Here is a 25094-nt window from a genome sequence, read left to right as displayed (position 1 = left end):
TCAGGGGTAAAGCAGGGGTGCCCCCTCAGCCCTATCCTGTTTAATATTGCAATCGAGCCCATGATCCGCGCAGCAGTCATGTCAGGATGCGGATATGAAATCGCCGGCCACAAGATCGCGGCCCTGGCATACGCGGATGATGTCGCGCTGCTGGCGGCAAACGAAGAGGAGATGCGGGAGCTGCTAAAGATAGTAGAGGATATAGCACGAAGACTGGGCCTCGCCTTTAATCCAAGGAAATGCGCGACCCTTCACATCAGAGGTAGAGAGGAAGTTCTGGACACTGGGTTCGAGGTCGGAGGCGAACTCGTTCCAGCTCTGGGAAAAGGAGAACCCTACGAGCATCTAGGTGTCCCCACTGGGGTCCAGCTGGATCAGACGCCGTACACCACGATCCGTGGCGTGCTGGGCGACCTGGACGCTGTGGATCGCTCCCTCCTAGCCCCTTGGCAGAAACTTGAGACGTTGGCGGTATTTATACTGCCGCGTCTTGATTTTCTGTTGAGGGGGGCCAGTATGCGTCGAGCGTTTTTGTCGGATCTCGATGCGGCTATCAAACGGGTGGCGAAAGGGTGGCTCAACCTGCCCCAACGCGCGAGCCCGGAGGTACTCTATATCCCCCCCTCTAGGGGAGGATGTGGAGTACCCCCGGTAGCAGACCTTGCTGAGGTTACCCTCGTGGCCCACGCATTCAAAATGCTGAATGCGGAGGACACGACGGTCTCCGAAATTGCAAGGTATGCGTTGAAAATCGCTGCCCGCGAGAAGCTGCGTCGGGATCCGACGGACGGGGATCTCGCACAATACCTCTCGGGTTCGCTCGAGGGAGATTGGGCGAGGCCGACGACGGGGCGCTCGTCATTCTGGTCGAGGGTGCGATCTGCAGCGCTCAGGTCGAGCGTACGTCTCGGTTTTCGATGGGAGTATTGCGCTGATCGAGCTGAGCTCTCAGTGGCGTGCAGAGCACCGAACGGATGTCAGGTTGTGATCCCTCCGTCTGCCAAGGCAACCGTCATCAGCAGAATGAGGGCCGCCGTTTCCGAGTATTGGATGTCCTCGCTTCTGAGGAAGCCGGACCAGGGGAAGGTGTTCGACGCAACTTCCCGCCATGCAGCGAGCAATCGCTTCATGCGCACGGGTGAGTTTATCCGTTTCGCTGATTGGCGCTTTATCCATCGGGCCCGCCTCGACGTGCTCCCCTTAAATGGGGCGCGTCGATGGGGGAACGATGATAAGCGTTGCCGGCGATGCGGATATGACGCCGAAACCCTTCCCCACGTACTCGGACACTGCGGCCCCCATTCTGCCGCCAGGCAGCGGAGGCATGACAACCTCGTCCAGAGGCTCGTACGGGCGATCCGGCTCCCAGGGGAGCTCCGGGTCAACCAACGCGTCCAGGGTGTCACCGACGAGGTCTCGACGCTGCGACCAGATATTGTGGTTAGGCATGAGCCGTCGAGGTCCGTCGTCATCGTCGATGTGGCCGTGCCCTTCGAGAACACTCTCGCGGGAGTAGAGGAGGCGAGAGTGCTCAAGATCGCCAAGTATCGGCCTTTGGCCGATAGCTTGCAGCGGCGCGGCTACAGAGTCGTTGTCGACGCGTTCGTCGTGGGCGCACTGGGCGCGTGGGACCCGGGGAACGAGTTCGTCCTCGATCTCCTCCGCATTTCACCGCGGTACGCGTCATTAATGAGAAAGATAATGGTTGCCGAAACAATAGGTTGGTCGCGCGACATTTATGTAGAACATGTGTCTGGAGTGCGGCAATACTCAGTGTCCAGTGAAAGGAACAGAATAGGCAACGGGAATGGTAACAATAACGACGCGAGTAATATCGACTAAAACAATATTAGGTGTAAACAGAATGCGAGGCCCTACATAGAATTGACTATTGGACTACAAGGATTGGACAAACCCATGCATCTCCTCTTCGTGGAAATAGTGAGATCTTTCTATGCATTTATATATATACTTATCTTTGTTGGATATATGTCTATTTATTTTACAATTTATGTTAATGATATAGGTGTTACGTATGACTGGAAATATCTAATATTTGATCTCACTGTATTATAATGGAAATGTTATTGAAATGAGTTTGCTGTTTCCCCTAGGTTTTTTTGTATTTTTATTATATTGGAAATCCGAAGCTGCGAAAGGAAAGACCCAAGAGGGCTAAAGCCTTATACAAATTGTGAACGCGCCTGGAACAAGACTTTGAACTGATACAGGCAAGAACTGAATGCAACATATAATTAAAGTTGTATCTAGGAAAGATCCGGATGCAGGGGTGATTGTAACTTAATATATTAGATGAGAAAATGATGTAAAAATGATGTATCACCCCGCAGCTTCGGCTGTGGGGAAACATTAACTGAAAAATAAAAATCAATTTATCTGTTCTTATCAGCTTAATATCTGATACACTCCCCATCGGGGAGTCAGAATATTAATCTTATTTTTGCAATCGGTCGGACTCCGGGGCTTGCTCCGACTCCGACGCGGGTCGTACCTGCCTTGCAGTGCCGCAGGACGCGGCCCACATAATCTACTTGCAAAAATATTCTGGCTCCTCTAGTCATAGTGTTGCGTTTCAAAGTTTTATCGCGTCCGCGTTCGCGTTGGTTCGTCCACGTGCGGCACGGCTGTGCGACTCGCGAAGTGCCTTGGCGGAGGGACTGCGACAGACTGGCGGTGAGTGACTGGTTCTGGCGGTGGAGGGCAGTAGTGTAGCGGCTGTAGAGTGGTGCCCCTGGAGGCGCTAAGTAGTACTTAGAGTTTGCAGGTGGACGTTTCGATTTTCGAAACACGCGCCGCGAACCGCCTTCAGCGGTCGCGGTATTGCTCGCGGAGTAGGTGTTTACCTATTGTTTGTCCCTGCTATCGGTGCGAACGTTAGTTCAAATCGATAGCAGCTCACCTTCCCCTGTCCCCCAGTCACTGTTTTTGTGAGTAGTTTTTGAGCTCCTGTACCGGTCGAATTCGATCGTTACAGGTAGACAATTCGAGAATTCTATTGTTCTCATTTGCAGTAGATTAATTAATTTATTGTTTTCGCCGTTAATTATCGAGGTGCACGAGTCCCTTTACAACTCGTGCAGTTCGATAGCAGTTGTATCCGGTCTCTCTGTGGTAATTTCGTGGTTTTCATCGCGAAATTGCCGCACGGAACGATTCGCACGGTCGTCCGTACATCGTTCGTCCGTCTTCTATTTTAGTTTTTGACTCTAGTTTATTAATTAGGTTAATTCTAGTCATTAGTTCGTAAGTCTTCTTTTTCTAGTCATTAGTCGTTAGAAACCTAATTACTAAACTAGTAGTATACATATAGACACTATTGACCACGTCTTTGCACGTTAATCAATTGTATTTACTTAATTATTTATTTGTTTTAGGGGAGTTTTATTTATTCATTTGACTATTTATTTATTTATTTATTTAATTCAGTATTTTAAGTTCAATCAGGATGACGAACCCCCGGCTGGAGTGCATATTAGTGAATAATGAAGTGCATGTCCCCTTCCCCTTTCCAGAAACTTTTAAATGTCCATTTTGTTATAGGGAAGGGGCCGCTTTACAAAAAGGGTCGGGCGCGTATCAGAGACACGAGGATCTGGGAAAGCACCTCCGCCTCCGACACCATGGCGTGACCCGGAGATTCGTGTGCGGCAGATGCGCCTTCACTGACGATAGCGCCTATGCGATAAAGAAGGTGAAGGCGCATTTTGCTGCCGCGCACCCGGGCAGTGCATCTCCTCGTGCCTCTGGGGCGCGCCCGTCTCCGATTGCGGGTAGCAGCAACAGAAATGAAAAAGAAAAAGAAAAAGAAAGAGAGAAAGAAAATGAAAAGGAAATGGACGAGAGTATCAACCATAGCAATAATGAAAATGGAAATCCAGCCGGGGGGGATCAAATCGAGGAGCGATCCCCTTGTTTAGACGAGGCTTCGGCCGAATTGACGCGGAGGGCCCCGTCACCACACGTGACCGCACAACCCACCACGCGTGGAGGCGTAGCGTCGCGCCACACAACGACACAACCGGCGAAGACCCGAAATACCGTGGCTGCCGGTAAGAAAGGAACCGCAACTAAGAAGACTGCGACAACGAGGACGGTAACGGGGAAATCTACTTTACTGACGAGCTGGGCCACTAGTAAAGCGACAACGGCAGCGAGGAGAAGCGGAACGCCGTCCAGCCCAGCCGAAGGACGACCCTCAGCAGCGGCCAGCCCCGCAACCCCGCCGGTAACTGCAACACCGGGATTACCGACGGCCGGCAGGACCAGCGCTGGCAGGACCAGCATTACACCGGCGGGGACCGGCGCCGCAAGTGGCGGGTCGGCGTCAATGGGTGGTTCACGGGGGAGTACGCCAACATCTAGTACTCCCCCCACAATAGCAACAACCAGAAAAAGCCCGGGAGCAGGAAGACGGAGTACCCGGGCCTCCACGGAACCGCCACAACCCGACCCGCCCCTACGGACATTCACGTCGAAGAGGACTACCCCCGCCGTAACATACGCGGAGGTGACAAAAGGGCAAACGGCCGCCACTACCACTATGACGACGAGGAGAATGACACGGGCAATGTCCCTCCCGCCCGTGTCAGAAGCAAAGAAGAAAGGGGGCGCCTCTACATCCACTGCGCCCCCCACCTCGACACTGGCGGCCACATGCACCTTCGCGACGGCGGGGACACTGACACTGACGACGACATCGGTGTGCAGCAGGCCGGTGGCCGCAATTGCCGTCACAACGGAGCGCGGAGGGGGAGGAAAAACATCTCCGAGGGGACCGAAGAAACAGGTCGACGTTACGTTCCTGGAGTCCGCACCAGTAACACGGTCGCGGGCTGCCAGAGCCGCCACGGAGCCCCCTCGGACCTCCCCCAGGACCAGGCGCGGGGTGGGAGGCGGCACACCCCCAGAGAAAGTGACGGTGAGCGAAGAGGCCACCACGCAAACAGAGGAGGAGCGCCCCGAGACAAGGAGGAGCGCCCGGGCGATGACATTACCGCCTGGGCTGGAGAACAAGAAGAGGAGTAGCCCCCCGCCGACCAACAGGAGGGGAGAGGAAGGGGACGCCAACTCCAGCCAGGCGTCCCCTGGAATGGGGCGCTCAAGAAAGAGAGAGATATTGCCTGTAATTGCCGAGTCGTCGCCAGTAGTCATCGCGGCGCCGGAACAGGAGAAGGAGGTTAAGGAGGAGATGGAGAAGAGGAAAGAGGAGGAATCGCGGGACTTCACGCCGCTGTCCACGAGGCGAATGGCTGGGCGGCAGGAAGCCACCGTGGAGGGACTGACGACCCCGTTACCAAGGACACCGGAGAGGCAGCCACGGATTGAAGAACGAGGACCAGGGGGAGAAGAGGAGTTGATCCGGGCACCACGCGTGAGTGGAATTAGGACAAAGGGGCGGGGCCTCCCAAAAATAATAAGGGACGTAACTGATCGGGGAACTAGCCCGATCAGTTTTAATAATAATTGTAATTGTTGTTGTGTTTGTCCTAGATTAAGTAATACCGCCAACAGCGCGACTAATTCCCCCGGGTCAAACCGGGGCTCTGTTTTTAGATCGATAGAGGATGGGCAGAACAGGAGGGGCCGAGGGGATGCCAACAATAACACGCGTAGACCTGCGTCAAGAGTGGACGACTTCGAATTCCCCAGAAGGGCAGTCGACCCAGCCCTACAAGGCAATAGGAGACAACCCCTCAACGTCCAGGCCCGAAGACCGTCGGGGGCGCGCGGGTGGGGGTCAGTTACCCCTGCGTCCTCTGATGAGCGCCGCGGGAGGAGGATTGGGCGCAGTCCGGTCCGGCGAGCACGGCTCCCCGAGGTCGAGTGCCCCGACAGGCAGAGCGTCGAGCGCGCGCCTGGTGCCGAACGACCCGGCTTGCTTCAGCGAAGCAGTCGGGAAGCGATAGGCGCCGAGCGGTCAGTTCTCGTCGAGCTGTCTGAAGGGGTTTCCGATGCTCAGGGGCTGGAGTCTTTCGCTACGAAAGTGGCGGAATTCTTCAAAAAGCATGGGGTCGTGTCAACCGGTCGGGCTGCAAATCCAGCCACCAGGAGGCGAGAGGGCCGGCCAACAAACAGAGCGAGGGCGGAGGCGAGTGACCATCGCGCGGACAGTTCGTCGGCGACCGGAGCTCCTTCCAACCGCCAGGAATACGTCCGGGAGGCGACGCGCATTCAGCGCTTGTTTCGGACAAACCGGAAGCGTGCGGTGCGAGAGGTTCTCAAGGGTTCCTCTCCACACTGCGAAGTATTGTTGAGCACTGTTCAGCAATACTTTGCAGGTATGTATGCTCTCCGGGATTGTCCGGGGCCCCTCCCGACTATCCATTTCGAGGAAGCGCGAGGAACTGCCTCCTTGGTCTCGCCCTTTGAGATCACCGAGGTACGTCGTCGACTTGGGAGGATGAAGAACTCATCCCCTGGGCCTGACGGCGTTACCTACGGTGACCTCAAGAGGGTTGACCCGGATGCGCAGCTACTCACGGCGCTTTTTAACACCTGCCTCAAAATGGAGCGTATTCCTGACTGCTGGAAGGAGTCAAACACCGTTCTTGTATACAAGAAAGGTGACCGGAGTGACCTGGCGAACTGGCGCCCGCTCGCGATGGGTGACACTACGCCGAAGCTTTTCGCTGCTGTAATGGCCGACCGCCTAACCTCCTGGGCCGTTACTAATAAACGGCTTTCCGAATCCCAGAAGGGCTTCCTGCCGCACGAAGGTTGTCTTGAGCACAACTTCGTGCTACAGGCTAGCCTTGAAGACGCTCAGCGGAGGAAACAGGAGTTGGTGGTGGCGTGGCTGGACCTTTCGAACGCGTTCGGATCGGTCCCCCACTCCACCATCACTGGTTTGCTGGCCAACGCTGGCGTTCCACCGGCGGTAGTCAATATCGTCAACAGCCTGTACGCAGACTGTTCGACGAGGGTCAGGACGGCTGAGGGGTTTACGGAAAGAATCCCCATAAGATCAGGGGTAAAGCAGGGGTGCCCCCTCAGCCCCATCCTGTTTAACATAGCGATCGAGCCTATGATCCGCGCAGCCGTGGAGTCGGGCCACGGATACACGATAGCTGAACGGAAAATAGCAGCCTTAGCTTACGCGGACGATGTCGCGCTGTTGGCGGCCAACGAGGAGGAGATGAGAGACCTATTGAAGACAATAGAAGATATCGCGCGAAGGTTGGGCCTCACCTTCAATCCAAAAAAGTGCGCGACATTACACATAAACGGAAAGGACCAGGTATTAGAAACGAGGTTTGAGATCGGAGGCGAACTCGTTCCAGCTCTGGGAAAAGGAGAACCCTACGAGCATCTAGGTGTCCCCACTGGGGTTCAGCTGGATCAGACGCCGTACACCACGATCCGTGGCGTGCTGGGCGACCTGGACGCTGTGGATCGCTCCCTCCTAGCCCCTTGGCAGAAACTTGAGACGCTGGCAGTATTTATACTGCCCCGTCTTGACTTTCTGATGAGGGGAGCCAGCATGCGTCGAGCGTTCCTGTCGGATCTCGATGCGGCTATCAAACGGGTGGCGAAAGGGTGGCTCAACCTGCCCCAACGCGCGAGCCCGGAGATACTCTATATCCCCCCCTCTCGGGGAGGATGTGGAGTACCCCCGGTAGCAGACCTTGCTGAGGTTACCCTCGTGGCCCACGCATTCAAAATGCTGAATGCGGAGGACACGACGGTCTCCGAAATTGCAAGGTATGCGTTGAAAATCGCTGCCCGCGAGAAGCTGCGTCGGGATCCGACAGAGGAGGATCTCGCACAATACCTCTCGGGTTCGCTCGAGGGAGATTGGGCGAGGCCGACGACGGGGCGCTCGTCATTCTGGTCGAGGGTGCGATCTGCAGCGCTCAGGTCGAGCGTACGTCTCGGCTTTCGATGGGAGTATTGCGCTGATCGAGCTGAACTCTCAGTGGCGTGCAGAGCACCGAACGGATGTCGGGTTGTGATCCCTCCGTCTGCCAAGGCAACCGTCATCAGCAGAATGAGGGCCGCCGTTTCCGAGTATTGGATGTCCTCGCTTCTGAGGAAGCCGGACCAGGGGAAGGTGTTCGACGCAACTTCCCGCCATGCAGCGAGCAATCGCTTCATGCGTACGGGTGAGTTTATCCGCTTCGCTGATTGGCGCTTCATCCATCGGGCCCGCCTCGACGTGCTCCCCTTAAATGGGGCGCGTCGATGGGGGAACGATGATAAGCGTTGCCGGCGATGCGGATATGACGCCGAAACCCTTCCCCACGTACTCGGTCACTGCGGCCCCCATTCTGCCGCCAGGCAGCGGAGGCATGACAACCTCGTCCAGAGGCTCGTACGGGCGATCCGGCTCCCAGGGGAGCTCCGGGTCAACCAACGCGTCCAGGGCATCAACGACGAATCATCCTCGACGCTGCGACCCGACATCGTGGTTACGCATGAGCCGTCGAGGACCGTCGTCATCATCGATGTAGCCGTGCCCTTCGAGAACACCCTTGCGGGAGTAGAGGAGGCAAGGGTGCGCAAGATCGACAAGTATCGGCCTCTGGCCGATAGCTTGCAGCGGCGCGGCTACAGAGTTGTTGTCGACGCGTTCGTCGTTGGGGCACTGGGCGCTTGGGATCCGGGGAACGAGTTCGTCCTCGATCTCCTCCGCATCTCTCCAAAGTACGCTTCTTTAATGAGAAAGTTAATGGTAGCGGAGACCATTGGATGGTCCAGAGATATTTACGTTGAGCATGTGTCAGGAATAAGACAGTACTCGGCACACAATGAAAGGAATTCTAACAACACGTGTAACAGAAACGACGAAAATGAAAATAACATTAACTAAAAACCAGACGTTAAAAAGAATAAAAGAAGTAGACTCTATTGATCTTCTCTCGACAATAATGAATGCACAACAATATTGTAATAAATATATATATATCTCTAAGCGCTATTAACCAGAAGAATGTGAGGCCCAGCGCATCCTAATTCATGTATTGTAGGACATGCCTCATCTCCTCCTCATATGAACGTGGAGATGTAAGCCCCAAAAGGGATAAAAGGATAATATATTAGAAGATAATCTCCGAAAAACTAATAGGACTATGTTTCCCCTTAGGCTTTTTTGTATTTTTATTTCTATTGTAAACCGAAGCTGTGGAAGATCCGGTCCAAGAGGACGATGGTTTTATTAATTAATGACGCGCCCGAAGAAAATGCGACAAATCTGAAGGCAAGCTGTGTTTTGTTAAATAAGCATAGAGGAACATTCCTAAAATGCGGGTGATATTTATGTGATATTGTATTTTTCAAATAATTGTAACTCAATGTATCACCCTACAGCTTCGGCTGTGGGGAAACATTCAGTGAAAAATAAAGTCCAATTTATCTGTTCTTATCAGCTTAATATCTGATACACTCCCCATCGGGGAGTCAGAATATTAATCTTATTTTTGCAATCGGTCGGACTCCGGGGCTTGCTCCGACTCCGACGCGGGTCGTACCTGCCTTGCAGTGCCGCAGGACGCGGCCCACATAATCTACCTGCAAAAATATTCTGACTCCTCTTTTAGTCATAGTGTTGCGTCTAAAGTTTTATCGCGTCCGCGTTCGCGTTGGTTCGTCCACGTGCGGCACGGCTGTGCGACTCGCGAAGTGCTTTGGCGGAGGGACTGCGACAGACTGGCGGTGAGTGACTGGTTCTGGCGGTGGAGGGCAGTAGTGTAGCGTCTGTAGAGTGGTGCCCCTGGAGGCGCTAAGTAGTACTTAGAGTTTGCAGGTGGACGTTTCGATTTTCGAAACACGCGCCGCGAACCGCCTTCAGCGGTCGCGGTATTGCTCGCGGAGTAGGTGTTTACCTCTTTGTTCGTCACTGCTATCGGTGCGAACGTTAGTTCAAATCGATAGCAGCTCACCTTCCCCTGTCCCCCAGTCACTGTTTTTGCGCGTAGTTTTTGAGCTCCTGTACCGGTCGAATTCGATCGTTACAGGTAGACAATTCGAGAACTCTATTGTTCTCTTTGCAGTAGTTTAATTAATTAATTGTTTTCGCCGTTAATTATCGAGGTGCACGAGTCCCTTTACAACTCGTGCAGTTCGATAGCAGTTGTATCCGGTCTCTCTGTGGTAATTTCGTGGTTTTCATCGCGAAATTGCCGCACGGAACGATTCGCACGGTCGTACGTACATCGTCCGTTGCGTTTTGATTTTAGATTTGGACTCTAGTTTATTAATTAGGTTACTTTCTAGTCATTAGTTTGTAAGTTATTTAAAATCTAGTCATTAATTGTAGGATACCTGATTAATAAACTAGTAGATTAAAGTAACACTTGACTCGCGAAAGCGTTATTTAAAATTTGTATATTTATCAATTTATTTATTTGTTTAGTTTTTCATTAGGGGAGTTTATTTATTTATTTGTCTGTTTATTTATTTATTTATTATTATTTTACACATCAGGATGACGAACCCCCGGCTGGAGTGCATATTAGTGGACAATGAAGTTCATGTTCCCTTCCCCTTCCCTGAAATCTTTAAGTGCCCGTTTTGCTATAGGGAAGGGGCCGCATTACAAAAGGGGGCGGGCGCGTATCAAAGGCACGAGGATCTTGGAAAGCACCTCCGCCTCCGACATCAAGGCGTGACCCGTCGGTTCGTGTGCAGCAGATGCGCCTTCACTGACGATAGCGCATATGCGATAAAGAAGGTGAAGGCGCATTTCGCTGCCGCGCACCCGGGCAGTGCATCTCCTCGTGCCTCTGGGGCGCGCCCGTCACCGATCGCGGGTAGTAGCAAGAACACAGAAAAGGAGAAAGAAAGAGAAAAGGAAAATGAGAAGGAACTAGACGAAAGTAATAATAATAGTATACATGAGAATCGAAACCCAGCCGGGGGGGATTCTGCCGAGTCGCGACATAGGGTAGACGAGGCTACGGCCGAAACGACGCGGGGGGTCCCGTCTCCGCTTACCGCAGGACAACCGACCGTACAAAGTACAACGTCGCGCCGCTCCACGACAACGTCGACGGGCGCCCGGACTACCGTGGCTGCCGGTAAGAAAGCGTCGGCAAAGAAGAGCACTACCACGAAGACGGCGGCGAAGTCGGTAACGGGGAGAACTACATTATTGACGAGCTGGGCAGTCGGTAAGGCAGGACATACGACGTCGACGACAGCGAGGCGCAGTGGAACGCCGTCCAGCCCAGCTACAGAAGGACGACCCTCAGTAGCGGCCAGCCCCGCAACCCCGCCGGTAACCACAACACCAGGTGCACTGACGGCTGGCAGGACCAGCACTGGCCGGACCAGCACTACACCGGCGGGGACCGGCGCCGCAAGTGGCGGGTCGGTGTCAATGGGTGGTTCACGGGGGAGTACACCAACATCTGGTACTCCCCCCACAAAAACAACACCTACGACAAGGAAAAGCCCGGGAATAATAACACGGAGAAGAGCCCGGGCTGCAACGGAACCACCTCAACCCGACCCGCCCCAACGAACGTTTTCATCGAGGAGGACCACCCCCGCCGTCACGTATGCGGAGGTGACGAAAGGTCAGACGGCTGCCACCACAACAATCACCACGCGGAGGATGACACGGGCTCTTTCCCTCCCGCCCGTGTCGGAAGAAGGAAAAGAGAAGGAGAAAGAGAAGAAAGGGGGCGCTAAAACATCCACAACGCCCCCCACCGCGACAGTGGCAGCCACCTGCACCTTCGCGACGGCGGGGACACTCACCCTGACGACGACCTCGGTAAGGAGCAGACCGGTGGCCGCAATCGCCGTCACGACGGAGCGCGTAGGGGGAGGGCGAACATCTCCGAGGGGTTTGAGGAAGAAAGTAGACGTTGCATTCCTGGAGTCCGCACCCGTAACAAGGTCGCGGGCTGCCAGAGCCGCCACCGAACCCCCTCGGACCTCCCCCAGGACCAGGCGCGGGGTGGGAGGCGGCACACCCCCAAAAGGAGAAAAGACGGCGAGAGAAGAGGCCACCGAGCAGGCTGAAGAGGAGCGCCCAGAGACAAGGAGAAGTGCCCGGGCGAGGACTTTGCCGCCCGGGCTAGATAGCAAGAAGGATAGCCCCCCAATGACCAACCAAGGGGGCGAAGGAGGGGACGCCAACACCATCGAGGCGTCCCCAGGAGTCGGGCGCTCCAGAATGAGAGTATTGCTGCCTGCGATAACCGAGGCGTCGCCAGCGGTCATCGCGGCGCCGGAGGAGAAGGAGGAACAGGAGGAAAAGAGAGAAGAGGAGGAAATGCGGGGCTCCATGCCACTGGCTCCGAGGCGAAGGGCTGGACGGATGGAAGCCACCGAGGAGGGACCACTCACGACGACCCCGTTACCGAGGACGCCAATAGGGCAGCCACGGGTTGAAGCAATAGGACAACTAGGAGGAGAAGAGGACCTAGTCCGGGCGCCGAAGGCCACAGGAACTAGGACAAAGGGACGGGGCCTCCCAAGAATTATACGTGACGTAACTGATCGGGGAACTAGCCCGATCAGTTTTAATAATTGTTGTAATTGTTGTTGTGCTTGTCCTAGGTTAAGTAATGCCGCCAACAGCGCGACTAATTCCCCCGGGTCAAACCGGGGCTCTGTTTTTAGATCCAATGAGAACGGGCAGAACAGGAGGGGCCGAGGGGGTGCCAATAACGGCACGAGAAGAACTGCGTCGAGGGTAGACGATTTTGAATTCCCTAGAAGGGCAGTCGACCCAGCCCTACAAGGCTACAGGAGACAACCCCTCAACGTCCAGGCCCGAAGACCGTCGGGGGCGCGCGGGTGGGGGTCAGTTACCCCTGCGTCCTCTGATGAGCGCCGCGGGAGGAGGATTGGGCGCAGTCCGGTCCGGCGAGCACGGCTCCCCGAGGTCGAGTGCCCCGACAGGCAGAGCGTCGAGCGCGCGCCTGGTGCCGAACGACCCGGCTTGCTTCAGCGAAGCAGTCGGGAAGCGATAGGCGCCGAGCGGTCAGTTCTCGTCGAGCTGTCTGAAGGGGTTTCCGATGCTCAGGGGCTGGAGTCTTTCGCTACGAAAGTGGCGGAATTCTTCAAAAAGCATGGAGCCGTGTCAACCGGTCGGGCTGCAAATCCAGCCACCAGGAGGCGAGAGGGCCGGCCAACAAACAGAGCGAGGGCGGAGGCGAGTGACCATCGCGCGGACAGTTCGTCGGCGACCGGTGCTCCTTCCAACCGCCAGGAATACGTCCGGGAGGCGACGCGCATACAGCGCTTGTTTCGGACAAACCGGAAGCGTGCGGTGCGAGAGGTTCTCAAGGGTTCCTCTCCACACTGCGAAGTATTGTTGAGCACTGTTCAGCAATACTTTGCAGGTATGTATGCTCTCCGGGATTGTCCGGGGCCCCTCCCGACTATCCATTTTGAGGAAGCGCGAGGAACTGCCTCCTTGGTCTCGCCCTTTGAGATCACCGAGGTACGTCGTCGACTTGGGAGGATGAAGAACTCATCCCCTGGGCCTGACGGCGTTACCTACGGTGACCTCAAGAGGGTTGACCCGGATGCGCAGTTACTCACGGCGCTTTTCAACACCTGCCTCAAAATGGAGCGTATTCCTGACTGTTGGAAGGAGTCAAACACCGTTCTTGTATACAAGAAAGGTGACCGGAATGACCTGGCGAACTGGCGCCCGCTCGCGATGGGTGACACCACGCCGAAGCTTTTCGCTGCTGTCATGGCCGACCGCCTAACCTCCTGGGCCGTTACTAATAAACGGCTTTCCGAATCCCAGAAGGGCTTCCTGCCGCACGAAGGTTGTCTTGAGCACAACTTCGTGTTGCAGGCAAGCCTTGAAGACGCTCAGCGGAGGAAACAGGAGTTGGTGGTGGCGTGGCTGGACCTTTCGAACGCGTTCGGATCGGTCCCCCACTCCACCATCACTGGTTTGCTGGCTCAAGCTGGCGTTCCACCGGCGGTAGTCAATATCGTCAGCAGCCTGTACGCAGACTGCTCGACGAGGGTCAGGACGGCTGAGGGGTTTACGGAGAGAATCCCAATTAAATCGGGAGTAAAGCAGGGGTGCCCCCTCAGCCCTATCCTATTCAATATAGCAATCGAGCCCATGATCCGCGCAGCAGTTTTATCGGGACACGGATACGTAATCGCCGACCGCAAGATTACGGCATTAGCATACGCGGATGATGTCGCGCTGTTGGCGGCAAACGAGGAGGAGATGAAAGACCTATTGAAGACAATAGAAGACATCGCGCGAAGGCTGGGCCTCACCTTCAATCCGAAAAAGTGCGCGACGCTACATGTAAATGGACGGGACCAGGTACTAGAAACGAGGTTCGAGATCGGAGGCGAACTCGTTCCAGCTCTGGGAAAAGGTGAACCTTACGAGCATCTAGGTGTCCCCACTGGGGTTCAGCTGACCGAAATCTCCAATTACGTGTTAAAAGTTTCCACGTTTAAATTATAATCCACCTGTTACCTACGACAGCGCATCGGCAACTGATTCATTAGGTCTGCAACAGCTTAGCACTGACACCAACAGGTGGCAGTAACGTAGTATCCACAAAGTGCTGCCATCTATAATAGGTAAAATCGAGTCCCTACTTTCGATATATCGAAAGCATCGATCGTGATCGAAACATTGGTGCGAGCAACAGTTCGAATGTGCTAACGTGCCCTGTGTTCTGATGTTGTTTGCCTTTTTTCTAACGTGACCTTCATTATTACAGCCAGTTTTTGCTTTTCCTCCTTTGAGATATATGATTCTGTTTACAATGTTTTTGATTTGATACAGTGTACTCGCAATATTTCGTTTGCCACGACCTTCTTTCGTTTACCATGAAACTTCTACGTAAAGGAAAAATAAAAAGACCACAGTGCAGTAGCTGCTATGAATGCTGCACTATGCTGCGCCCCTTTTCCAGAAGTGCATGGAGATCCCCCCCCGCGTCTAATAAAAAGGGCAGGGGGATTCGATGTAATTAATATATGTATATGCTGCCAGTCATAATTACTTATCTGACGCTGCCAAATCTACTTTCATTACAGACGATTAATCCCTATCAGATTATAGTATTAATAGTCTTATCGTATAGTGCCCCTGTCTTGCGGGCACGTGCAAAATTCAAGGATATCATTCCTTGTGCATTACCCCATTACTGTATATAATAGTTCCTTAAAAGAATGAAATAATTTCGTGCATACCAGCTTATCTCGCAACAAATGTTTAGTGTTTATGAATAATCATAAAGATAAGGAATAGTAATTCGTATATGCAAACGATTGAGTCGTAATTGGGGAGGATCGAATGGCACGCCTCTAGCATATAAAATTTGCGATGCCGCGTGAAAGCGCCTCTAACATCTGCACGCAGAATTAAATAGACATGTCGTCCGACGTATTCGCTGGATTAATGTTCTCTTGCAAAGATGTAAATAAATTGTTAGTTAGGTGACCAGTTCGTGCGATGAATCGTACGAGATCCGCAATATGTGTGTAACTACATGTCTGGCTGTTTATCCGAAGATCCAAAGGTGGGTGTACGCGGTTGTTCGCGAATTTATATCCGTGTGTCTGTGCAATGTCAAACGATTTCAGTGGAGCAGACAGAACATATTGTTAACGTTCACTTGTTTTTCACGCAATGTGCGCAGATTTTTCACCGAGCACGCACCGGTCGATCGAACACGATTCTCTTCGAACGGTTCCCATGCTTTTTCTTCGTAAAATGAATTGCGTTTCGATTTTTTTCATCGCCTGTCAGTTTGTACGCTCCTTTTGTGTACTTACGTCGGTTTGGACTTTTAATTTCGAGTCTTTACGTCAGTGTGATTGTTTACTATTCGTTCGACGACACAGTACCGATACGATGGTGTCTTTAACGAAGAAAAGATAAAAGGTGGAAACGGGAGAGCAAGAAACGTAAGAAAACGTTCCGTTTTCGTGCGATGTAAAAATAACAAGAGTGATATTTAAGAATTCAGACTCGCGGTAATGCAGAGAACTGTGCAATGAGTGATAAGGACCATTGAATAGGAAATTTCCAGTAAAGTATTTTTCTTTGATTATCTGAACAGGAGACTATATTATATTTTGTAGCTTACTACAACTTGTTCCAGCATGTTCTTCATCATTGATCAAGATTCAAAGAATCATAACTGTTTTACAGATGAACATACCGCTATATGGGTTTCTTGGAGTTGCGGTGACTCTACTCGTGTATCTTATCGGATTTGGAATGATTGTGAAGCTATTTATTTGCCTGCTCGCTTTAATTTTAGGGTATAACTTAACTGAATTAAAGTGTTTCTTACGTTAAGAACGATTACATCTGTATATTTATTTTGTTACAGAACAGTCACGTGTATATATAGAATGTACGGTGCAAATCTCGATGATGTTATTAAATCGGAAAGGGAAGACTTGAATAAGAAGACTGAAAAGTTTCGCCAGGTAAACAATAGCATATAATATATTTATCTGTTTAATAATTTTCATTTAATTGAGTCTGTTACCATTGCAGTATATTCTAGATGCATCCAAACAGAAGACAACCTTCACCTTAGATAAAAGAATCACTGGTAGTCGTATCATTGACGAGTCCCTGCAAGTACATAGTCAATTTAAGAATTTATCTACTTTTATGTAGTATTGTTGTTGACATAAATAGGTGATATCATGATAATCATAGTTTGGGAAATGTAGAACACAGGTTATCAGATATCTTCCTCAATTAAGGACAGAAACCCTAATTATGTCAATGACCATTGTACATACTCGCAATAAAAGTACCATAATAATTTGCAATTTTGCTTATACAGGAAATATTAGACTTTGTTATCAGAGATTATGTGGAACCATGGTACAGTGTCATCACAGATGATGAAGAATTTGTATATTCAGTTCGGGATACCGCTCAAAAAATAGCTATCAATATTGCAAATAGGTTTGTACTATAATAATGAAATTAGTAGAACACAATTGATTTGTCTCCTTAAGTAAGTTTTTTTGAAACAGAGTAAAAGGCGTAGATTGGATACCTTATTTAACTACACGTCTCGTCGATGATGCAGCTTCTCACGTGCGACTGTATCGGCAAGCGAGAGCCAGGATAAAACAGCTCCGTTCAAAAAAGTTGCAGAAAGGTAGCGCGAGCTCGAGTACTTCCAGCGGAACTCCTAAGAAAACGCCTACCCACAGACGTAACAAAAGCGAAACAGATGTGTCATGGTATTCTCAGTCAAAGTTTTACATTCCTAATTTGTCGTCGCTCACCGAGCCGATCGAAACGAATGAAGATAAGGACGAGGAGACATTAGAAAAGATATTTTTCGACTTGGAGGTGCAAATGGAAAACAATATGATCTGCAGAGATCTCGTGTGCACCAACACTACCCAGGAACTGGAATTTCTGGGAGAAATATCTGAGATCTTGTTATATCTGGTATTACCAAAGGGAGATTTCGATTGTCTGACTGTGAGATTTATATTAAGAGAATTGTTAGTGAACGTGATAATTAGACCATTGCTGGATTTATTCTCTGACCCTGATTATATTAATCAGGCGTGTATATGGCTGGTAAGTTGAAACACAACTAAACAAGTTTGGCAGTGTGTGGTGAGCTGTCACATGATTGAGCGGCACATGCACGTGCTGACCAAACCTAACCTGACTTTAAACCCGAAGCTCTATTAGCTCTATACAGTATGGTTGAGAGACATATTTATATAATTTTCTTTTCAGTGCGCTAAAGAAAGCGGTTTACCAAGTGACGTGTTTTTAACGGTAATCAGAGTCACCGATAGTTTAGACGAATTAGCGGCGACGAAGAACATAGTTTGTAAGGAAATAGCTCACCTACGTTCTAAAGACTCAGGTGGAGAGGATGATTTATCCGTGAAGCAGCAACTGAACAGCTTGCTGTACGTGAAGAAAATTTTGGAGACCAGAATTATTGGAATGCAAGAAGGGTTAGACTCAGAGACTGATTTAGGTGCTCAACCTGATTGGAATAGGTTACTGATACCAGGCCAAAAATTAGTAAATTTACCATTAGACGAATTACTGAAGAACAACATCGCGCTAAGTTACTTCATCGATTATATGACCTCCATAAACGCGGAATCTTACTTGTATTTCTATTTAAATATCTACGGATGGAGGGTGTCAGCTGAACAGCAGATATCCGACATAGAGTTACAGAAACTGCACATGTCCCAGGCAGCTCCTAGTATCATAGGCACTAGGCGTAAGAACATTGATCTGGATAACTTAAAAGAGGCAGCTACGAAGATTTATCAACAATACCTTAGCGAGAAAGCGTCACCAAAGTTGCAGTTAGATGACGCCCTAGTGAAGACTTTGTTGAACAGGATAAGAACTGAACCTGTGAAGGAAACATGGTTCGATGATCTTCGAACTTGCTGTTACGAGAAACTACGGAACGAAGATCGTTTCTTGCCAGGCTTCAAAAGGTCCATGTCGTACGTGAAACTCCTGGCTGAACTGGATCTATTAAAAGACCCCACATCTGAAGAGGACACGAAGTCCTTAGATAGTATTAGTATATCCAGCACAAACAACGAGTTGGAAACTTTGGACGAAATGTCTGAGATATATAAACCGGAAGAAATGAGAGGAACGGAACTGTCGGACAGTAAATTGAGATCAAATTCGTCGACCAGTTTAGCCAGCATCGTGGAGCCTAACGAGGGCAGAGTACCCGATGAGCCTGATGGTGAACTCAATGTCAGGGCTATAAAAAGTATGAGGAAAGCTGTCAGCATCGATGCAGATCAGATTAACGAGGGCAAGGACGTGTCGTTTTATTTGGAGTCGAATGCTGAACAGTTCGTCAAGTTGGACGAGAATACCTACGATCAGAATGCCATTAAAAAGTTACAGCAGGGTAGATTCGAGATTACTGCTAGAATTATAGAAACTGGAATAGTAAATGATCGCGGGAAGACCTATGGAATTTACGCGGTGGCTGTGACCAAGAGCTATGATTCAGGCTATCAAGAGAAGTGGCATATTTACAGGAGATACTCGGATTTCTATGATCTGCATCAGAAGATAAAAGAGAAGTATTACGATCTGGCGAAGATACCTTTCCCAGCGAAGAAAGCTTTTCATAACATGGAGAGAACCGTTCTGGAAAGGAGAATGTTAATGTTGAACGCTTGGATGCATCAGTTAACTAAACCAGCGGTAGTCGATGGTCACATGGGTCTACAAAATTTGTTGCTTAGTTTTTTGGAGCAGGGGGATTATGACAAAGGTGTCACCGGTGGACAGATTTCGAAGACGGTAATTGTAGACAAATTTTGAAGTGGTTCACTGTACGCTTTATTTAATACTTTTACTTTTGTTTTTTCATCCGAATACAGATAGACACGCTAATGAATCCTTTGAAGACATCTATGAAAACTGTAACCCAAGCCGTGAAAACTATGCCTGATAACATGTTGAATACAGTGGACGGTGTGATGGATAACATAAGTAAATTTTTTGGCAATCCTAAGAAACCCAACGCCTTTTACGAGAACACCAAAGTTGGTGCTGGTCTAGATGTAGAGGTACGTATTTCTTCTCTTTATAAGTATCAAATTAAACTTCCCCCTCAAAAATTTCTCACTTCAGACTGACGATAATATTCCTCTGCGTATAATGCTGTTACTAATGGATGAAATATTCGACTTGAAAGTGCGAAACCAATGGTTGAGAAGAAGGATTATCACGTTATTGAGGCAAATTATTCGTACGATGTTTGGGGACATAGTTAATAGACGAATAGTGGAGTATGTGTCGTTGTTAACTAGTCCAGCCAGAGTGGCGGGTTATTTGAAATTGTTTAAGTAAGTAAAACTATGCTTTCGTTGAACATTAAGCAAATACGACGGTTCAACGATGTTTTATACCGTAGGAATAGCTTTTGGCCAAACGGTGTTAAAGCTGAGAAGAAACCACCACGGGATACAGAGATGAAGAACAGAACAAGAGTAGCCGCTAAAGTTGCCCTACTATCTTGCTTGTCCGACGAATTAAAACATATCATAGGTAGCGAAACGACCAGGAGAGGTCTCTTAAGAGTGTTCGAGTTGTTTCAACGACCTGTACTGAACAGAAGACTGTTGTACGTTCTCTTAGAAGGAATAATAGAAACTCTGTTTCCTCAGAACAATCTGGTAGAAATCTTCCGGAAACTTTATTCTGTTTCGCCGAGGGTGCAACACAGGAACCTGCAGAAATGTTAATGATATATGTCGTTCATAGTCTGAATCTGCAAATTTTGGCTACTCAAGCTCATCGAAAATCTCAATTTTTATTTCAGCCACATCGGAGATGTGGCGGAAGTTATTTATTGTTAGACGTTTTGTTCACTTTTCTACTTCACTCGCACATGTAATGTTACACTTTAAGTTCCTGAAGTAGGTTTTAATATCTTAAACCTTTCAAGACCACTTTTAAGCGCCTAAAAACTTAAGAATCGAAAGATGAACAGAAAGGATAGAATAATCTGTGATGAGTTGAGTGGCCATTTCATTTTGTACAAATTATAGCAATGTCGCATAGGATAATAACGATTGAATAATTCTTAAATACGAAACACGTATTGTATGCCCAAATACGGACGTAATGCAACCAGGAGTAATGTATAAATTATTTCTAATAACCAATCTCACTGCAATAATTGAAAAAAAGAGTCGTTTTTCTCAACTGGGAACAAAGTGAAAGTTATAACAAGGCTTTCAATTTATATAAGCGTATTCATTAAACTAAGCGCAGTAATCAAGTGGCCAAATAAACGATTATACGAGTGATTTGAATATACATGTATTATTAATCGAGTTCGAGTCGTAGGGGATGCGATTCTTATCGGTATTACGTAGAGAATAATGTACCGTTCTACAATCTTCTGCGCAGTTAGTCCGTAGGGACACGTATTTAAGAACATTATGCATTCCAATTTGCATTTTATGATGTACTTCACACTAATGTTATACACTTTTTACACGTACTGGAACAGTGATAGGCAACTGCACCGACGAGGGTGCGGTGCATGGATGTGGCGTGCACAGGTGGTAGTCATCTTTTCTATTTGAAATTTCTATATCTTTAGATTGAAAATTTCTATATTCCTAAATCCCCAAATTACTAAACTTGAAATTTTCACGATTCTTCAACATCTTGACGCTACTTTTACCGTGCACCCCGCGAGCTCGTTGCCGGGCATTTAACCTGCCCACCACTGTCTAGAAGACCAAGTTTGCGCGCCAATTTAAACTAGCGAATTGTCGCAACTGTTCTTATACTTAATTCACCTCCTGCCCTATTAAAAAAAGAAAGAAAAAAAATGGTTTTCAATTGTGTATCGTGCCATTCACGTAGTGAGAATTGTATGTATATTTATTTCGAGCCTTGAAATTTCTTCGACTAGCTTACCATTTGTAAAATTTAATTTAATTTCCCTGTCGATAATACTCGGCACGATAGTGTAAAAATTGTTGTAAATGTCGTACAATTGTATATATATATATACATATAAAGTTATTTCTATCGTGTTGAAGCGCCATATCTGTCACGTTTACTTATTATTAAAGAAACTGTTTATAAATCGTTGCTTTTCACTCTTCCCATCTCTATATACATTTTCCCATTCACCTTTAAAAATTTTTATAAATATTGTAACAAATTATTAACCAAAGTCAGAGGTTATACAAGCTGTATTTCTTTGAAAATTACTCTCACTACGTTCACGTCTCAAAACCTGTAACAAACAGGAAAGTTAATTACCTCCAATCGGTTAACAATGGTGGGGTACACAACGGTTTGAAAAGAATGAGCAAAAACAAAGAAAGTTTATTACCGAGCTTGCCAGAGGAGTATGGTGTTGGGGAGATTAGGGGGAGTAAGAACATTAGGCGGGAAGAAGGGGGGTCAAAGAATCGGGTACAAGAGCATCGCCTCATCGTTGTTCCGCGTCATACGGGAACATTTTGCGCGGACCAAAAGAACGAGAGGAGGTAGGGGGCTCTTTGAACGTCCGGAGGAAGGGGACGAGAACTGATCCTGATATTTCAAACACTTTTCAATCGAAATCACTTATCGAAATTACTCACAGTTTCTTTTGTATGCAATTTAGTAAACTGATGTCCAGTGTACAGGTTGTCCTTTTACATTGCAATTTGTGTCCCTTAATTTTTGGAGGCGAGAATCATTCTCCTTTATAAGTGTACGCAGGAGACGACGATTGTACCCCTGTAAATAAATAATAGTTAAAATTTGCAAGATTTATGGTTTTCTATGGTGGGGTACAGTTTCTTGAATCTCTTAGGGGCAGTGACCTACTTTTAAGAATGCTAATTGATCTACTTTGTAGTGTATCATTTTACAGTGATTACAACTTAAAAGATTGAAAAGTCTCAAAGTTAAATAATGTCAAAATTTAAAAAATCTGTCTGACTTATAAAATAGTACTTCAGTATTTAGTAAAGTCCACACTTTGCAAATCTCTGTACTACTGTGCCCTTCAAGACCTGAGCATTCGAATCTAGAAATGTACCCTGTATCAATATCCCTCCCCGCATTAGTGTAATTCAATATATAATTTAAACGCAGCATCACACCCAGGCTGATTTCTAAAAGTTTATAAGGTTAACCCCTGACTCAAGTGTAACCAAACCTGCTCCCTCCCTTCGCTCCCAATTCAATTACCCCTTAATTATTTGAAAAGCATCCAGCGGGGCTCTATTAACGCCAACAGTGGCCCGGTTTCTTGGCCGGGAGATTTCCAGCTAGATCCTCTATTGTGGAAAAAAGAATCGGGCACCGGTGATGGCGTCGCGCTCGCATTTTCAGAAGGGGTTCTGTCGGCCGGCCGGCCCCCGGGCTTTCTGTGCAAGAAGAGGGGGATCGCCACGGGCTTACTACGCGCGGCCAACACAACTACCGAACGACGTACTAACGAAAGAAAATCGATATGCATGATTCACGCAGAAAAGAGAGCGAGAGAGACGTGTCACAAGGAACCAGCCATGGGGAGAGACGGAGAGAGAGGATCCAGGGGGTTTAGGTGTGGATAGACGTCGACAGAGAGCAGAGACGCGAAGGGGGAGCAACGAGAAGAGGGGAAGAGAGAACGGAGAGCCACTCTTCTCCCTTCGTTCTCCCTTTGGCTGGAACCAAGGGGACGGAGAGCTGTATGCGCGATGAGCGGGCACACACGTAATTCTATACAAGCGCACGAGGAGGGGTATTCTTACAATGCTACCCCCTCGGACACTCGATCAGTCGTGGACGAAGTTCCATGCCGTTGGAAACCTTCTGTGCTACTCGTTCTTCTCTTCCCTCCATTCGTCATTCGTCTTTCACCTATGTCCGTTTCCGTTTCGCCTCGCAGTCTCTGCGCCTGACGGACCTGGAATTTCATGATCCAAGGTCAGTGACGGAGCCGTACAGGGAAGCTTTTTTGAATGGACACGTTTTACCCGCCGCGACGTCGGCGTCGACTCGACGCAGTTTCATCCTAGTGCGCGATCGCCGTTGATCCCGCGTACTCCTCCACTTCCGGGATCCAGCGACGAACCCTCGTGTGCGTGTTCTCGTGGTATTGGTGCTGGTGCCGGAATACGATTCTCAACAGCTTCAAGACTTTACCGGAAAGGACTTATTTCTTGCGCCGTTTCTCTTTGGTATAGTGTCATCCAGCATGGGTAAGCGTTCGAGTATGGTGATGGATCTGCAATAAGTTTAAAATCATACCTTGATTTGGATAATCCCTTGTGATAGGAATGGGTCCAGCCCATAGATTAGTGAAGTTATCAAAATAGTTATAACGTAGATATTTCGTATAATAGAGATTTAAGACGAGTAGAAATTACAGTAGTAGCAGAGGGTGGCTTGGGGATTTCGATGCGAGGCGTGCTATGCCGAGCGTCTCCACGCGCTTTAAATTAAACAGCTCCTCCTTTCAGCATCGTTTAGACAACCTGAAAATTTATATGCCACTACAATTTGCTCTCATCAAAACTAATTTCAATATATTTTATCCCTATAATCCATTTATGTAACATCTTAATTTAAAATAAAACTTACATAATTTTGATGAAACGTATACTCTACCTTCAAGGTAAATTTTCATACTCAGAACTCTTTAAAGATTCAGTTACATATAAGATTAAATATAGGTGCATGAGTTTAGTGGACTCATCTTGCATACAAATTTGATCTTAGTGCTTGATCTACGAGTGTTGCTACAAATCGGTGTTGTGTGAATAAAAAGAACACCAGAACGTCTGGTTAGCCCGATTTTTCTTGATTAATTCGCACCAACGACATCGGGCCGAGACGTAAGCGTAACGCAAGAGAATAAAACGAGAAAACGATGCCGGGTTGCGGTCAGCTGGGTCTGGTTCCGAAACAGGATACGCCTGGGACTTAAAATAAACAAACAGTAATGCCGTGAACCGATAGAAAAGCTAGAACACGATCTCCTAGTCTGCAAAGAATAGCGGAATCGATCACGAAGATCCTTGGAGTTGTTTTGCTTCAGTTGAAAACTTGGATCCAGATATGAAAGCTTTAGGGTAACTGAAAAATAGTATAGGATGAGAATGTAGAACTTTTAATATATAGTATGTGAGAAAAAGCTCATAATTAAGGTTCTGGATTACCAAAGACTTTAACTGAAGTCTCAAACTTATTCTGTATAATATGAAACTTTGAGAATCTCTGGTCTAAGTGTAGAGAAATGGTAAACGTTAGGAAATGTCCAATCAGAACCACCTGTGCAGTCAAAGAATTAACTCCAACGCATCTGCTCGCGGTCTACTGGCCTATTTACAGCTGCATTTCACCCCTAGGGGCTGATTAATTTGAAATTACTCGAAAATCAGACGGGCACGCACCCTAACGTCAGCAGATAACGATCGCCTCGTGTCCTGGAAAAAGAAAGCTTTTAATTATCGTGGAACCACCTTAAACATCTGTTGCGCTACCGAACGTTAGTTAATGATTCAAGAATTCTTTTACATTATCAAATAAAGTGACAAATCTTATAAGTGTAACAAAAATTTGGGACAATATTTGAAATATTTAAAACTTAATTTCAATGAATATAGAATAGTAGTCTGCTTTG

The 25094-nt window shown here is 48.5% G+C and overlaps 1 protein-coding gene, 1 long non-coding RNA gene and 2 other non-coding genes across 9 annotated transcripts; 3 read left to right on the top strand and 1 right to left on the bottom strand.

The window, feature by feature from the left end:
* Positions 1-2365: 2365 nt before the first annotated feature.
* Positions 2366-2548, top strand: LOC143266102 (U2 spliceosomal RNA). The gene has a single exon (XR_013041206.1). It is a non-coding gene; the product is annotated as a U2 spliceosomal RNA (small nuclear RNA).
* Positions 2549-9323: 6775 nt separating this feature from the next.
* LOC143266103 (U2 spliceosomal RNA) lies at positions 9324-9524 on the top strand. Its single transcript, XR_013041207.1, has one exon. It is a non-coding gene; the product is annotated as a U2 spliceosomal RNA (small nuclear RNA).
* A 5695-nt stretch (positions 9525-15219) lies between these two features.
* On the top strand, positions 15220-21572 carry LOC100880695 (sorting nexin-13). Of its 3 annotated transcripts, none has more exons than XM_003707483.3 (10): positions 15220-15488; positions 16124-16236; positions 16308-16407; positions 16478-16564; positions 16776-16900; positions 16972-17533; positions 17699-19264; positions 19345-19533; positions 19598-19812; positions 19881-21572. In XM_003707483.3, exons 1-10 carry the CDS (start codon positions 15459-15461, stop codon positions 20209-20211), a joined length of 3318 nt encoding a protein of 1105 aa, XP_003707531.2. In that variant the 5' UTR covers positions 15220-15458; the 3' UTR covers positions 20212-21572. The 3 variants fall into 3 exon arrangements, with proteins under 3 accessions (XP_003707531.2, XP_012150516.1, XP_012150514.1); XM_012295124.2 differs by lacking the exon at positions 15220-15488 and adding an exon at positions 15609-16000; XM_012295126.2 differs by lacking the exon at positions 16124-16236.
* LOC143265980 (uncharacterized) lies at positions 20776-23214 on the bottom strand. 4 transcript variants are annotated; one of them, XR_013040839.1, is made up of 3 exons: positions 22641-23214; positions 22078-22216; positions 20776-21725 (listed from the first exon to the last, which is right to left on the bottom strand). It is a non-coding gene; the product is annotated as an uncharacterized LOC143265980 (long non-coding RNA). The 4 variants fall into 4 exon arrangements; XR_013040838.1 differs by having other exon boundaries at positions 22673-23214; XR_013040840.1 differs by lacking the exon at positions 22641-23214 and adding an exon at positions 22307-22634.
* Positions 23215-25094: the final 1880 nt, after the last annotated feature.

This window comes from Megachile rotundata, chromosome 16 (assembly GCF_050947335.1).
Source record: "Megachile rotundata isolate GNS110a chromosome 16, iyMegRotu1, whole genome shotgun sequence".
Taxonomy (NCBI): domain Eukaryota; kingdom Metazoa; phylum Arthropoda; class Insecta; order Hymenoptera; family Megachilidae; genus Megachile; species Megachile rotundata.
Note: the sequence above shows the minus strand (reverse complement) of the source record. Positions and strands in the feature narration are given on the sequence as shown.